Source organism: Corvus brachyrhynchos, unplaced genomic scaffold, assembly GCF_000691975.1.
Source record: "Corvus brachyrhynchos isolate BGI_N302 unplaced genomic scaffold, ASM69197v1 scaffold126, whole genome shotgun sequence".
Taxonomy (NCBI): Eukaryota; Metazoa; Chordata; class Aves; order Passeriformes; family Corvidae; genus Corvus; species Corvus brachyrhynchos.
This window is the reverse complement of record NW_008239283.1, coordinates 10,030,486-10,044,336: the sequence shown is the minus strand read 5'-3', so window position 1 is coordinate 10,044,336 and position 13,851 is coordinate 10,030,486. Positions and strand designations below refer to the sequence as shown.

General features: G+C 40.5%; 1 protein-coding gene across 1 annotated transcript; it reads left to right on the top strand.

Moving 5' to 3' along the window:
* Window positions 1–2,318: 2,318 nt before the first annotated feature.
* Window positions 2,319–5,758, top strand: TMEM177 (transmembrane protein 177). The gene has a single exon (XM_017740263.1). It carries the CDS (start codon window positions 2,924–2,926, stop codon window positions 3,872–3,874), a length of 951 nt encoding a protein of 316 aa, XP_017595752.1. The 5' UTR covers window positions 2,319–2,923; the 3' UTR covers window positions 3,875–5,758.
* Window positions 5,759–13,851: the final 8,093 nt, after the last annotated feature.

The following is a 13,851-nucleotide window of genomic DNA, read 5'->3' as shown; positions in this document are numbered from 1 at the left end:
GGGGGCCCGGGTCGTTCCCTCAGCGGCGCCCCGGGGTTGTCCATTTGTGCCACCGTCCTCTTCTATAGTTTTATTTTTGTGATAGCCTGAGCCCTGGCGGCGGCTCCGGCCCGCGCGCCGTTTCCTGATTGATCGTGCTTTAAGCTAGGCTTTCCCCTCGACTACGTGTGATTATAAAGCAATAAATTCAGTAACGCACACGTGTTATGGCCAAACTCGCGTGATATCCCTTATCTGAACTTCAGCTGTTACAGTTCTCAGAGTTCAGTGAGAATTAATGCCCGTGACACCACGGAGATAGGAAGTACTTCTGCATTTGGGGGAGGCCGCCGTGTAAATATGATGGCTTCATGGGAGCTAAACGATTAAATTTGCAGGATGTGGACCATATAATTTGTCTTACAGTTTCCGGTTGCTTTCCTCATACATAAATTGCACAAAGCGTATGAATAAAAGTAAAGATAACATATGCAGTCAGGGCTGCCGTGGGATATCTGCAGGAGCCGAGCATCTGCACTGACCCTTGGGGAAGATTTGAAAATATAAATGCTAAAATGTATTGTGGGGCAGTTTTCCTTTGATTTAATGGGTATTGACTATTATGAGAAAACAAATACTCTATGGCATTTCCTGCTTACTCTTGCATTAGATGTGCAAGATCACATTTGATCATGCAAGAAAGGAGAATGGAGTTTTCATTTGGTAATGGAATAAAAGAGAGTTGTCACTGTGGTCTGCCCTTCCCCACACGGGTGTGGATGTAAGCTGTAGAGGGACTTTTCTCCTTGCAGCATTTCTAATCTTAAAAAGATGTTAGCCAGCTCCAATGAGGGGGCATTCTCTAACAGGAGAAACCTGTAAAGCTGCTGCCTCAGCTTCACATAAGGATCAAGTGATAGGCTCCCTACAATCATCCCCTTAGAAGTGCTGCCCCCCTCGCTGTAAGTGACGTGACCTTTTCAGTCACATCTAGACTACCAGATTTGCTCAGAGGTCATAAACTTCAAAGTGGTCATCTGAGTTTAGTATTACCATTTTCTGGTTTTTAGCTCTTATTATCAAGGAGATTTTCTCCTGAAACTGGGTTTCATCCAAGCTCGTGGCTCTTTAGCATGTTTTTCTTAAATAATATTGTCAAACAACTCACCACCTCTGTCTTCAGCAGAATGTAAGCATTTATTACACTAAGAAATACATATTAAATTACTGTATGCTTACATACATCGTTGTTTTCATGAAGTATTCAGTGTGTGTTCAGTGCAGCATAAACATTAAACAAGATTATTCTTCCCCTGGTGAATTTATAGTCTGAAAGATCTTCATAGGAAAGAGTAGTAATAACATATCATTAAAACACCACCTTTAAATTAATCCCTTTTAGTTTTCCTGCGGTTAATACTCATTTGCTGTTGCTCATGGCTAGTGTATGCTGGCCTGTCATGTAGTGTTGTTTGATGATACAGACCCCAGTTGTCCAGTCTACCCCTCTGTGAGAAGTTCTTGTTCAGCACATGTGGAAGGAGAGAGCACATGTCCCTGCTTCAGCTGCTGCCATACAAAGCCCAGCAGCATAGCTGAGACGCACCTTTGATGGTACTCCACACTAAGACTTTGGTTGTTGTATGAAAGCACAGTTTCCTTCTGCCACCTCGGCTTCCCGTGAGGACAGCTGGAAACATTCATGTCTTTAACAGCTGCAGCAAGATTCTGTGAAGCTCACGTGTTAAAGCCCTGAGAGAAGAGACGCTGCAAATGGAAAGAGGGGCATCCCATTTTCACTGATTTCTGTTGGGTTTAGGTGCCTAATTCACTTTAATATCTTCATAGTAGCATCATTCTAGGGAGTAATTCTGTAGCCAATGGAATTTTTTTTAAGAAGAGATTGGAGCTTTCCTGGGAATAGCACATAATACAGCTTGGATCATAAGAACTAATGCTTCCCAGGTGAAGCAGGACTCTTGAACTAAAGGAGTTGGCAGGTTTGAAAGTTTTTAAGTTTATTTGCTTATTTAAAGAGTCACAACATAGTTATGGGCCCTGAAACAATTTCTGTTCCAGTTTCTGCTCCAAATAGAACATTGTATTTGTCAGAAATTATTCCAGAGACAAATTTTTAAAAGTAGCTACTGAAAGCATTCTGCTTTCTGAAAATAGCTTTTTGCTGAGTAAGCTAGAACCACTGCCTGGAATTTGAATCTGAAAGAAAGAAAGAAAGAAAAACAACCTAGAAAAAACACATACTGGGGTTTTTTTGGTTTTTCGTTGGTTGGTATTTTTGTTGTTTGGGTTTTTTTTTTTAATAGCGAGCTTGTCTATCAAGTAGAACAAACTCCTAAAGGAAAGTTCTGCCTCCTGAAATTTTTCAAATCAAAATGTGATCTTGTTTTGAAAGTTGTAGTCAAACTCAAGTTACTGAATTTATATTCAGGTTACTGATTAAAATTTTTGCAGCTGTACTGTAGAGGAGGTTGGCATAGACTGATCTAATTATTGGCTCTTTCTGACCTCAGTATCTATAGACTGTATAGTGGAAAGCAAGAGTAGAATTGTGCTAGCAAGGACTAGACAAGTCTGTTCGGTAAATACAGGGTGTGTATTGATTGCTGGGGGAGGAGGAAGTGTGGTGGCTTTAGTATTGTCTTTTTTGTGGTAAATTGATTTACTGGAGGAAAGGGAAAAGTTAATTCTTCATATCAATCATCCTGTGTTGCAAGGCCCAAAAATTATTGCATATCTCTTCCTCTGTAAAGATTTTTTGTGTTTTGTTAATGTAAAATAATGTTTCTTTGGTTATTGTGCTCTGCTTCTTCTCATGTTTTTTGCTTTGGCTGTTGGGGTTTTTTTTAGTGCTAGAGAGAGGACAAATCTATCTATGCACACTTTAATTCCTGATTTTGTGTTATGAACAGGTTAGGATTTGACTATGGCAGTGCAGTTCCTGCGGAAGGCATCTGTGTGGTTAAAGAAGCACAAGATCACTGTGTTGGCCGTTTCTTGCGTGGGACTGCTTGGCACTAACCTTTCCTATCATGTGTTTCCTGAGCAGACGTTCAAACTGCTGCACGAATGCTGGTCAGAGGGGCAGCCAGCTGAGCTTTCAGAGAAGCTCTGTGGTGTGTTTCAGGATGTCCTTCAAGATACAGGTGTGAAGTCCACTGACTCCTACAGAGCCTTTGCAGCTTCTAGCTTCCACCCTGTGAGTGCTGGAATTCCCTGGCTGCCAGCAGGCTCTTTGGTGGGCATCCCACCTAACTTTGATAGCACAGCTGAGGATAAAAAAGGAATAGTCAACCACGTTGTTGTAATAAATGGCAAGGAAGTAGACTGGGAGAGCAGTGAAGGCGTGGCTTTGAAGGAAGCTCTCACATTTTCACTTAAAGCTCAGAAGTTTGCCATTGCCAGAGAAGTTGTGTACTTACAGAATGGCAGCCCTTTAGCAAGTGCAGTTGTGGCTCCGACTTGCTTGGCTGGGACGTTTGTCTGTGGGAGAGCTCTAAAGCTGCTTCTGGGGTTATCCACGGGCCCCGTGATCCTCCGTGGCCTCTGTAACCTCGTCACTGCCATGGGAGGACTGCTCTGCTACTGCGTCTCTTCCGACGCTGTCACCTATCGCCTGGACTGCAGGGCTGACAGGAAGGCAGCCATGCTTTCCGAGAACTACGCCAGAGGTGGCCTTGAATTTTATGATAAAATCTTGTCCCGCAACAGGATTTTTCGTGGTCTGATGGGCAAACAAGGAGTGAAAATGTATGCCCCGAGTGGTAACCTTTTCCCAAGGCACTGGTTCAGAATAAAGTATACCCCATACACTTACCGGAGAACTTTGATTGTTAATATTTTAAGAGAGCTCCAGGCATCAGATGGGAGTGCTTGAATTTTAAACTTGTGAATTATGTATTTTGGAACACCGCTGTGCTGCTTTTTTTTTTCCTTCTGTATCTTCATTAGAATTTTGGGGTTTATTTTTGCATATAGTTTGGGAAGAGTTATTGCACGTTTCCTGAATAAAAAAATTCTCTCTTAAAATATTAAAGCCTTGCTTCCAAAGTGCTCAGTTCTGTGTGCATCTCAAATCACAAGACTGCTGAGGAGGGAAACTTTTCAGACACTGATTCGAAGTTCTGCTGCACTGCTTTGCCTTCCTGCCCTTTCAGTCTGGCAAATTGAGAGGGGCAAGTCCAATGGAGAGTTTTGGGATCATTATCGTTTAAACTGGGGTGTTTGCTGTTTTTCCTGTGGAACAACACAAAGATGTTTAAAAAAATGGGCAGTCTGTATCCTGTGGTTACATAAATACCAAGATACAGTGTTTCTGTTCTGTGTAAGTTCTTGTGCTGTGGAAATTTTTATGCTACAATCACCATTCTTCAGTAGGGCACATTAGTTATGCTGCACTTCCTACCAGTACAGGCAGAGTATTACCAGCACCTGCATCATTTGCTTAAATATAGTTCTACTGTCTCCAGGACATGGTGACTGCAGCATCACCATGGATATTTCCCAGGAGCAGTAGTATGTAACAGGACTGTTGTGGGTTGGTTGTTTTCTCACAAGTGGGATAAGTGTGTTGAGAAGAGGTTTTTCTGCTTGCTTTGGTATAGTTTTTTGTTTCATTTAAAAATACACATAGGTGTATGTCACCTGTTATGTCAATGAAGGCAAGGTATGAGACGTAAGTCTGGCATTTAGTGCAGAAATTGATGAGGTCTTTGATGAAGAGTTGCCAAAGGAAATTACTCTCCTGTATCCAGCTGGCTTAAGAAGATTTTGTCTGGCAGGCCAAGCTTTGCCCAGGATTACTAATCTTCTGGAGACGTCTTTAGTGCATGGGCAGTAAACTTTCCACTATAGCCTCACCTTGATTTTTCAAGGTGATAATTCTCAAACTTTGTGGTTCCCTCTTTTCTATGTTTTTATTGCTGTTCCAGTAGCTCTCCCTGGTGACATCAGAGTAATTCTCCTCTTCTCAGCTCTGTCATCATTCTTACTGGCAACTTCTATTTTGTGTCTTCTCAGTCAGAGATGTGCTGAGTGTTGTCTTTGCCCTAGCTTTGTCCTTTCTTCATCTGCTACAATAAGAACTGTCATGCCTGTGTTTGCTCAAAGCATTACTGAGTTCTGTTTTCGTTTTGAATCACACAGTGACATAAAGTTGACATTCTGGCTGCTGAAACACTGCTGTTGCTTTCCATTGCTGAAGCCATGCATGTGAGATGTTTGAGTTTCTGCTGAAGTAATCTGTGCCATGTGCTTCTGAAACATCACTTACTGCTTGCACTTGTCCTCATCTCATCAAGTCATGAGATGTCTCTAGTGCTTTTTTGGCTGTAGGGCATAAAGCTATTGTTTTTGTGTCCTTTGTGAAAGAGTTTGATAAAATTTCCTGGTCTGTGGAATAAAGAGACTTCACCTCTAGGCAGGGATCTTTAAAAGCTTCAGGCTCAATTTTATTTAACTTGTCTTCCAGGCAAATCCAATATAAGGCATCACAGAAGTTCATTGGTAGTGTGACATAGTGATTCAAGACTGGAATATATTCCTGGTTTATATAGCCTGTGAGCTCAGTTCATCTTCCTGTTACTCCTTCAGATGAGTCTAAACTCCATGAAATATTCTCAGAGAGAACTTGGCCCACTTGGTTTATGTGGTTGAAGGAGCTGCTGCTACATAAAGAGTGCAGAGAGGAAATCAAAGCCATCTTGGAGATTTACAAGTAGCAATTTAAACAAAATTAAAGTAATCCGCTTGTCTTTTACCACTCCTTACTGTTGCTTTTCATCAAGATGCCTGCAGCTAGTGTGGTTATTTGACATTCTCAGGGTGTAAAGCCCCAGTGGTGCTAATGGGTTTTTCAGTTGTGCACTTCATTTAACTCTTAACAGTGGGATTCTCCAAGAAGCTCCACGTATCTATAAATTGTATCCCATTTACCCCTCTTTGAACTTGCTGTGGCACAGTGGTGTTGGTTAGGAAGGGCTGGGTATTACTAAGACACACTCCCTTTCTTTCCAAAGAGAGATTCTTGCCAAGGGCTTACACACCTCCATCACTGTATAGTCGAGCATAGTGTCATACTGTCAGTATAGGGGAAATGGGAACTGAAATCACAACTGCTAAGTAAGATTTTCCTGAACTTTGGGAATGTGCAAGTTGTCCTGGAAAAGATTTGTTGTGTGTGTGATGCCAGCTAATTGTTGCTTGCAAGATCCCTGATGCTATTTGGTAAGTAAGAATAGCGCAACTCGAGTACATGGCCATGACAGTATTTGTGCAGTCTTTTATTATACTGCAAATGTTTTTCTCTAGGTAGAGCTATCACTGAAATCAAACATGAACTCCCCATACTGGTGATAGAAATGGTCTGGTTTTGAGAGTTCATTACAAGCAAGCGCCCCAGAATTAAAGGTGGAAATGTTCCATACTAAGAATGGTCTGATGTGAGAAAGCATGTTCATTTAGTGGCCCAGAAAGAGGCCAGACAAATCGGTTTGTAAATAGTGTCAGTGAACAGCCTCCCCCAGCTCTGAAGCTGAAAATCTGAGGAATTTGAAGAACTTGTTTTAGTATTAACTGGCTTGTAATTTGCTGCTCAGACAAGGCAGACTTTGTACAAATTTTTGTGTAGGAAAGCAACAAAAAATGTTAAGCAAAAAGGAATTGCTGGGAGATGTGGATAAAAGAAGTCTAAGCCTAGAAACCGTAAAAGCAGAAGTGTCAGTGAAGTAATGAGCTCTCATAAAAATGGATACTATCTGCAGAAATGAAGCTCTCTGTCTGGTAAAGTAATTAAAGGATGAAGAAGTATGAGTTGCAGAGACCAAAATGAGTTGCTAGTTTAAACTTATATAAAATCTAGTTTAAAGAGAGATTTGCTTGACTGGTTTATTTGTGTTATTATCCTGAATGTTCTAGGTAACTGAAAAGAAAGTGATCCTTGTAACTTCTTTCTTATATAAATGCAATTCTTGCTGCTACATAAAGCTTTAGTGGGTGTTGCTGCAGGCGATGAGGGTCACCTAGGTGCTTTGTTCAGAATTCCCACTGAAGTGCAAGAAATGTACTCCAGGGCCTGGCTCACGTATTTCTTTATCCTAAAAATTGTGGTTTCTCATTGTGGAGATACCTTCAGCTTGTTTAATGATCAAAACCAAAAAGTTGTCAGAAAAGAGCAAGATTGAGAGCTAGACAGTTTTCTTGAAGACCAACAAGCTCTGGAAGTCATCTGATTACAGCAATTCCTCAATCAGCTGCTATGGGTATCTGGCTTCTCTTGGCGTTTACAGGATGCAGGAGCTTCAGAGAGAGGGAAATCTCCACCCAGGTGGCATGTGAGTGAAGGATGTGGAATTGCCCAGAGGGGTTCAGTTGAAGTATAGTGGTCCTTTAGAAAACAGCCTTTTTTATTACAGCAGAGCACTGCTATCACCCCTTTTCACGTCAAAGTGGTTTCCAGAATTTGACAGATAAGATGGTGAGAGAGCTGACTGCAGAGCTGTGGAGCTTCTTGCCCTGCAGGGAAAGCTGGTGGTGTTGGGAGAGGTGATGCTGAGAAGAGCCTACTGCTGTCATTTTGCCCTTGGCTGTAGCAGTTGTGAAACAACCACAGTGACAAAGTGTGGCTTGTGTGGGTGTGAATTCGAATGTATGAATCAAATCACCATGACTGAAACACAGGTGGCTTTCACCAGAGGAACAAATGCAGAGGATCCATCAAGGAGTGAGTACTGCTATGTGCAGTATGTGGGCCACATCCTGAAATGGGTATCTGCTCCTGTTCATTAAAAGCTCTCTGTAGCAGGTGTGATTACATTAATATAAAATTAGTAAGTTGCAGACAATCTGCTATCCATGCATCCAGTCCCTCCTTGATTTCACTCATCTCAGCTGGAAGTGTATATTATGGACAGGCAGAATGCCTTTCAAGCAGAAGAATGCTAGTGTAGGAAGATATACTTAAGATTTTGGAATAAGGAGGACACCTTCAGGAAGAGAGAAATTTGGTTGTTGTCAAAACCAGACTTAAGAACAGAAAAACAATGTAATTATTCTTCAGGAATTGGTATGATAGACAAATTAAACTGAAGGCACTGAAAAATGGCTTATGGATGTTTTGCTGGGCATCTTTTTCACTGAGAATATATTGGTTTGTTAAGCTGAAGTGAGTATATTCAGGCTGCTCAAACTGCCAAATCCATAAAGTGGAGAAAATTACTAAAATCTGGCCAGAAACCAGTCTGTTTTTCCCATCTGGAAAAGTACATGCCAAACTCTTAAGCTTCATAGCCAGAAATGAACACTGAAATATCTCTGCAGTTGGAAGTTTTTACTGTCCTCAGTAAGACCAAGTTTGCCGAAATCTATCCAGGTATCCAATTTTGGGAGAAGGAACTCAGTTTGTGTCCAAAAATGCACTTTGAAAAACACAGCCAACCCAGGTGTATGATTTTTTTACCGCTACTTTAGTTTTTCTGTAGGAAAAACATATTGCAGGGAGAATTTGTGGTGCTCTGTGCTTGTTTGAAAAAATAATTGTCTCCCAAATCATGCTTACTGGAGAACTTTCTTCTGGTTTGGTTTTTTTGTTCCTCCCCCATGGTTGAACTGCTGTCATCTGGAAAGTTGGTCCCTTTTCCAGTCCTGACCTGGTTTCTCAGAACCCATTTCTACTTTGGTCTGCAGGAGCATTACCTTATTAATGTAGTCGAGGTGTTAACAGCTTCTCTCAATATAAATGAGTAACAGGTGAAGCTGTGTCCTCCTTTGTGTGTGGCAAAACTACTTCTGTAGAAGTCTTGCAAAACAGCAGATCTCATTAGGGTGCCTAAGAGTACTTAGAAAACAAGACATTGTGAGCCTGATCCCAGGTTCACAGTTCCAGCAGTTCTTGCGGAGTGAACGTGAAGAAAGGAAATGCAGTATCCAAACAACTTTTATCCAGTAACTGTTCAGTGGTTTAGTGCAGACCTGCTGACCTCTGGAAGCTTTGTTTCTGTCATATGCTGGAAATTTTCCAGTGGGAAAGTTGTTGTTTCTTCATTCTCTGTTCATTTCCCCTTGCTCTGTTACTCTAATTGCCTCTTCTGCCTGCTGACTCATCTTACAAGCTGCTTTAGCGTGCTCACGCAAGATTTGTGAACTTTTAAGTCACTTGCTGCTTGAACTTTCATTTGCACCTCCTGCTTTTTCCTACAGTACTTACTAGCCAAAGACCACAGCAGCTTCAATTCTCCTGTGTTTTACTATATTTAGTCTACATGCTTTTTCAGGGAAAAATGCTTTTGACTACATGAAAAATAGGCATTGTGGTTAAACCCTTATTATTTTGCCACAAGAAAAGAATTTAGTGTTACTTTTGAATTTTCCATTTAGCATTACTTTTAAAAGATGTCTTTCTTATTCGCTGTCTGTGGCACCCAGTTCACTTTTGATCTTAATTTGCCTCTGTCACTTTTAAGATGCTGATATTTCCTTTAAGCCCTTAGGAACTTTATTTCCTGTTCCTGAAAACTGCAGGGTATTCCATATACTTCTGTCTAGATGAGGTATTGTGAGTTGAGAAATAATAAGTAATGTAGTAGTGCTATTAGCTGCTTGTACTGGTGTTTACTTAGCTCAGGCTTCATTTGCCCTGGAAGCAGTTACTGCATTGCCACTGCAGATTTCACTGGAGCAGCCCCTGATTTACAGGAGTTGAAGACTGAATGTGATGGTTTCCTCTCCAAATTGCACTAAGCAACATGTGGCAGTGCAATACCACACTGGCTCTACCAGGTATGCTGATCTGAAAAGTCCATGCTACTACTTATTTCCAGCCAGAGAAAATGGAATTTTGCAGAATTCTGAGTTACCACAAATATAATTGTCTATATCAACGTGAATTGGCTAACACTGAAGCCATAATTTGTGATATAAAAATTGGAAGTGAAATTTTAGAAGTGGAAACTAGTAAATTACACCACTGTTAACTATTAGGAGATTTAACATATATGGAAACAAAGATAAAACTATAATCTGCATTACTATTTGAAAGCTATATTGACTCTTAAATTACTACACAATGAAATACTGGATCTATTTCTCAGGGAAGATTGAAAATTAAGATCAAGCCATGTTGTAAATAACAAGCCTGGTTTAAAAAAAAATCTTTTTTTTCCACATTTTTTTTTATTCTTCATTTTCTGACTATACTGGAGGCATCTATATAAATATTTTAGAAAACAGAGCAGGGGAAGAATTACTCTGTAGAAAGTTTTCCTTGTAAGATCTTTTCTCATTTGGGATGAGTTTCACTGCCTCAGTGACCGTGTTTTAAAAGCGTGTTATATAATTCTCTGTAGATACCCACAGACAGATGTATTTATGGTTTTTGGAAACTTCATGTAATGAAGTTACACTTGAAGTGTGTTTTATAGTTCCTCATTAATAATAGTTGAGAATTATGCTCATCTAAGGCAGCACACATAAATTCTTAATGTTCAGACATTCATTATATGCCTGTGATGGTTAGAAGTTGCCATAGGAAAATAAAAGCCAGTGATCCCAAAGATTATTATTTTTATATATTCTTTTAAGCAATTTAGAAAATTGTGTTCATCCCCTAAGAGTTCTTTCCCTTCGATTTCCACATTCTTCATCTTAACCTAAAAGTATCATACTGAATATTGAAAAAGTAAAATCAAGAACCAGACAAACTTCTTATTAAAGTTTTCATTAAGCATGGCAGCACCTTATAAAAGGAAATGTTGAATCCATCATTTTATGGAAGACGTAAATTCATGTCGCTTTTTCCAATCACAATTTAGAGATCCTAATAGTGTTTGCTTGTATCATATTTGAAGACAGCTGTGGCACAGTTGCAGGTGGCTGGATGAAAGCTCGGCATGTGTGTTGGCTTTACACCTATGAAGCAGGTGAAAAGGCAGAAGTTTTTTCTTGCTTTTCTGGCCAGAACGTAATTTATGTTGCAAATTGAAGTCATGCTTTAGCAATTGCAAATTGAACTGTAAAAACATTTCTTTCAATTTTTTTTCTTACTTTCCAACAGCAGAACTGGATATGTAGAGCCATGAAAATTATCTGAGAGCTGAATAAAAGGAAGAGTAATTGAGATTTTCTACATATTAGGGATTTCTTTCAGTTAGTATTAAAGAAAAACTTTCTGCTGAAACCTCACAATAGATGGATCAAAAGGTGCATTTTCTTCTAGAGTCATGTTGTGACCAGCTCTTTTTTTTTTCTGCTTATGCAGTGAGCAGAAGAAAAGAAACTAAACGTGGTGCCATGTTCTGAACAAGCAGTTCAGCTGGCACACACATTTATTATTTCCTTGATCTAGATTAAAAAATTTGCTTGCCCTGGAGAAGTGTTACGTGGAGATACCAAAGGGAAGTTTACCTGTAGCACAGATTTCCCAGATTTTACCATGGCTGTCTCTGAAATTTCTTTTATTCTGAGGCTGGAAGCAGATTTGATGCAGCTTTGAACTCTGCAAAATGTGTGTGTGCATGTTGCAGGATCAGATATGTCCAAATTTTTTCTCCTTTCACTGAACATCGTTACCTTGGACTTTCCAATCTGATGTCTGATGTGAAATAATTGTTCCTTAGCTGGTATTTTATGGGTGTTGGATGCATGTTGGCTTCAGCTGAAACTATGAAAGCCTCTGGAAAAGAACAGACCTACTGTGCACTAGTTTTGTTTCATGGTGTTGCTCTGGTTTTAAAGATTTTCTGCTGAGTTTTGCTTTGAATGGTATAGATAGAGCCACTATTGATGGCCAAATCCAGCAGAGGTGCTTGCCCAAAACCAGCAGGAGGCATGGCTGATGTTGTGATACAAATTGGAAGTTACGAAAGGCGCATCACCCAAGCCTGAGCACCTCTGCTTACTTGGCAGGCAGAATGCAGCAAGGGTCTGGACGTGACCCAGTTGTGCTACTGCCAGCCAATGAAGATTCCTGCTCAGCCACTTGGTCACTGCTTCTGGATCTGTGGAGGGGATCAGATTGTTCCTATGCTCTGAGCCACCTGAAGCTTCACTGCTAGGATCAAACCCATTACCACTGGCATCTGGGATGTCCTTTTAACACATGGCTGGAGGAGGTGACATTGTGCCCACTGTGTTGTGTAATGTGCTAGCGTGCATGTCGAGGATATAAACCTGTGCTAAATCGTCTCTTCAGGCTTATGGTTTGTAGATTTAAACTGTAATCTCCTGGAGATTATATGAAAGAGGATGTTGCAGGCACGAATGGATGAAGGGGATCCTGTGTCATGGTGCAGGAGGAAATTTAGGAATTATGGCTCTGGAAGAGGAAGAGACAGAAGGAGTATTATGGTAGGTTAAACAGGATGAAGACTGGGCTACTTGTATCATGCAGTCCAAGGAACATTTGCATCATATCCATTATAGCTAATGTGGAAAGAGTTTAACTCCTTGGGAAATAAGGAACTGAAACCAAGAAATCCCACACGGTGGATGACCTAACCACAAAGCACTAATCAGGTTTTCCTTGGACAGATTATTTTCAGCAGTGTGGAACAGTGTCCCCTCTTCCTTCTTCTCAAGTTTTTTTTCACCTTTGGTTTTCTTTTAATGTTGGCTTCCTAGAAAAGAAAAAAACAAAAACAAAAACAAACCCCACCACCAACAAAAAAAACCCAACACTTTCATTCCTACTAAATAGGTTATGGAGAGCAAAAAGACTGCTAAATTTTTTCATTATGATCCAAAAAAACCCTTTCTATAGACTTTGGCACACAAGTATTATCACCTCATGTGTCTTTTACAATTTTCCATCTTTACAGTATTTGTTAGCACTTTGTAATTTCTTTTAAGTTAGTTTCTATCCAGGCTATCGAAGAATACGCAACATGAATTTCTTATTGCATGAACAGGTTCCATGAAAAGCAGTGTGTAAAATACAGATCATGTTGTAGCTGTTTTATTTTCTTGGCATTTAATGTGTGCATCCATCATGCCCTCATAAACTCATCACTGCGTTTTGTAACTCAGCTATTAAAAGTTTTCCACCCTGCAGTTGGTGGATGGGTTCACAGGCAGTCAGCTATGAAACAGTGATTCCCCTAGCTTAAAAATACTCTGTTTGCTCAATGTCCCTATAAATAATTTAAGGAAAATCACAAATTCAGAAGTTTTCCCCTGCCCTGTTTCTGATGATAATAAATAATATTGTGGACCAAAGAGCAATGATCTGCCAGGCAGAGAACATCCAGGGTAAGCTTCTGTGTGTCAGATGCGAACTTTGTGTCCCTCTTGGCAGGCAGTCACTCACACGAGCACTGGCAGCAAATCAGTGAGCACATGTGCTTGAGTAACTCCTGCCCAGTGGGGATAACACTTGACATTCTCTCTGAAAGAGAACTTTTTTTTCAGGAATTCAGCAAAGCACAAAGACTTTGAGGACATGACTGCTTTTCCTGGAATTAACAGGCTGAATTGAGTTGCAGGCTGAGATTCTTTGGTTCACCTAACATTACATCTGCCATGTATGATACTGGATTTTTAAGTGCTAAGGCCATGCTCGTAGGAAAACTAATGTCTAGCTCGAGGGCTTGATTTCTGAGAGTCAAACCAAGGGGAAGGGAGACTGGCCCAAGGTTGCTGTCATCTCTTAATTAAAAGACCAAAATGAAGTCTCCACACTGAGGCAACTGTGAATTATTTAGTTACCACAGATGGACAGGATGCCATTTGAGTCAACAGAGTTTGGCCAGAAACTGCTGTCAGAGATCTGGTTTTGCTTAAAGCCTGGTGTAAGGCATATGCAGCAGGTGTCTTGTCTTGCCAACTGAGCCATTTTTGTTTTCCCAGTGAGCTTTGGCCCTTTAG

Coding starts and splice junctions, on each gene's coding strand:
- TMEM177 (XM_017740263.1), top strand. CDS start 2,924: ATGGCAGTGCAGTTCCTGCGGAAGGCATCTGTGTGGTTAAAGAAGCAC.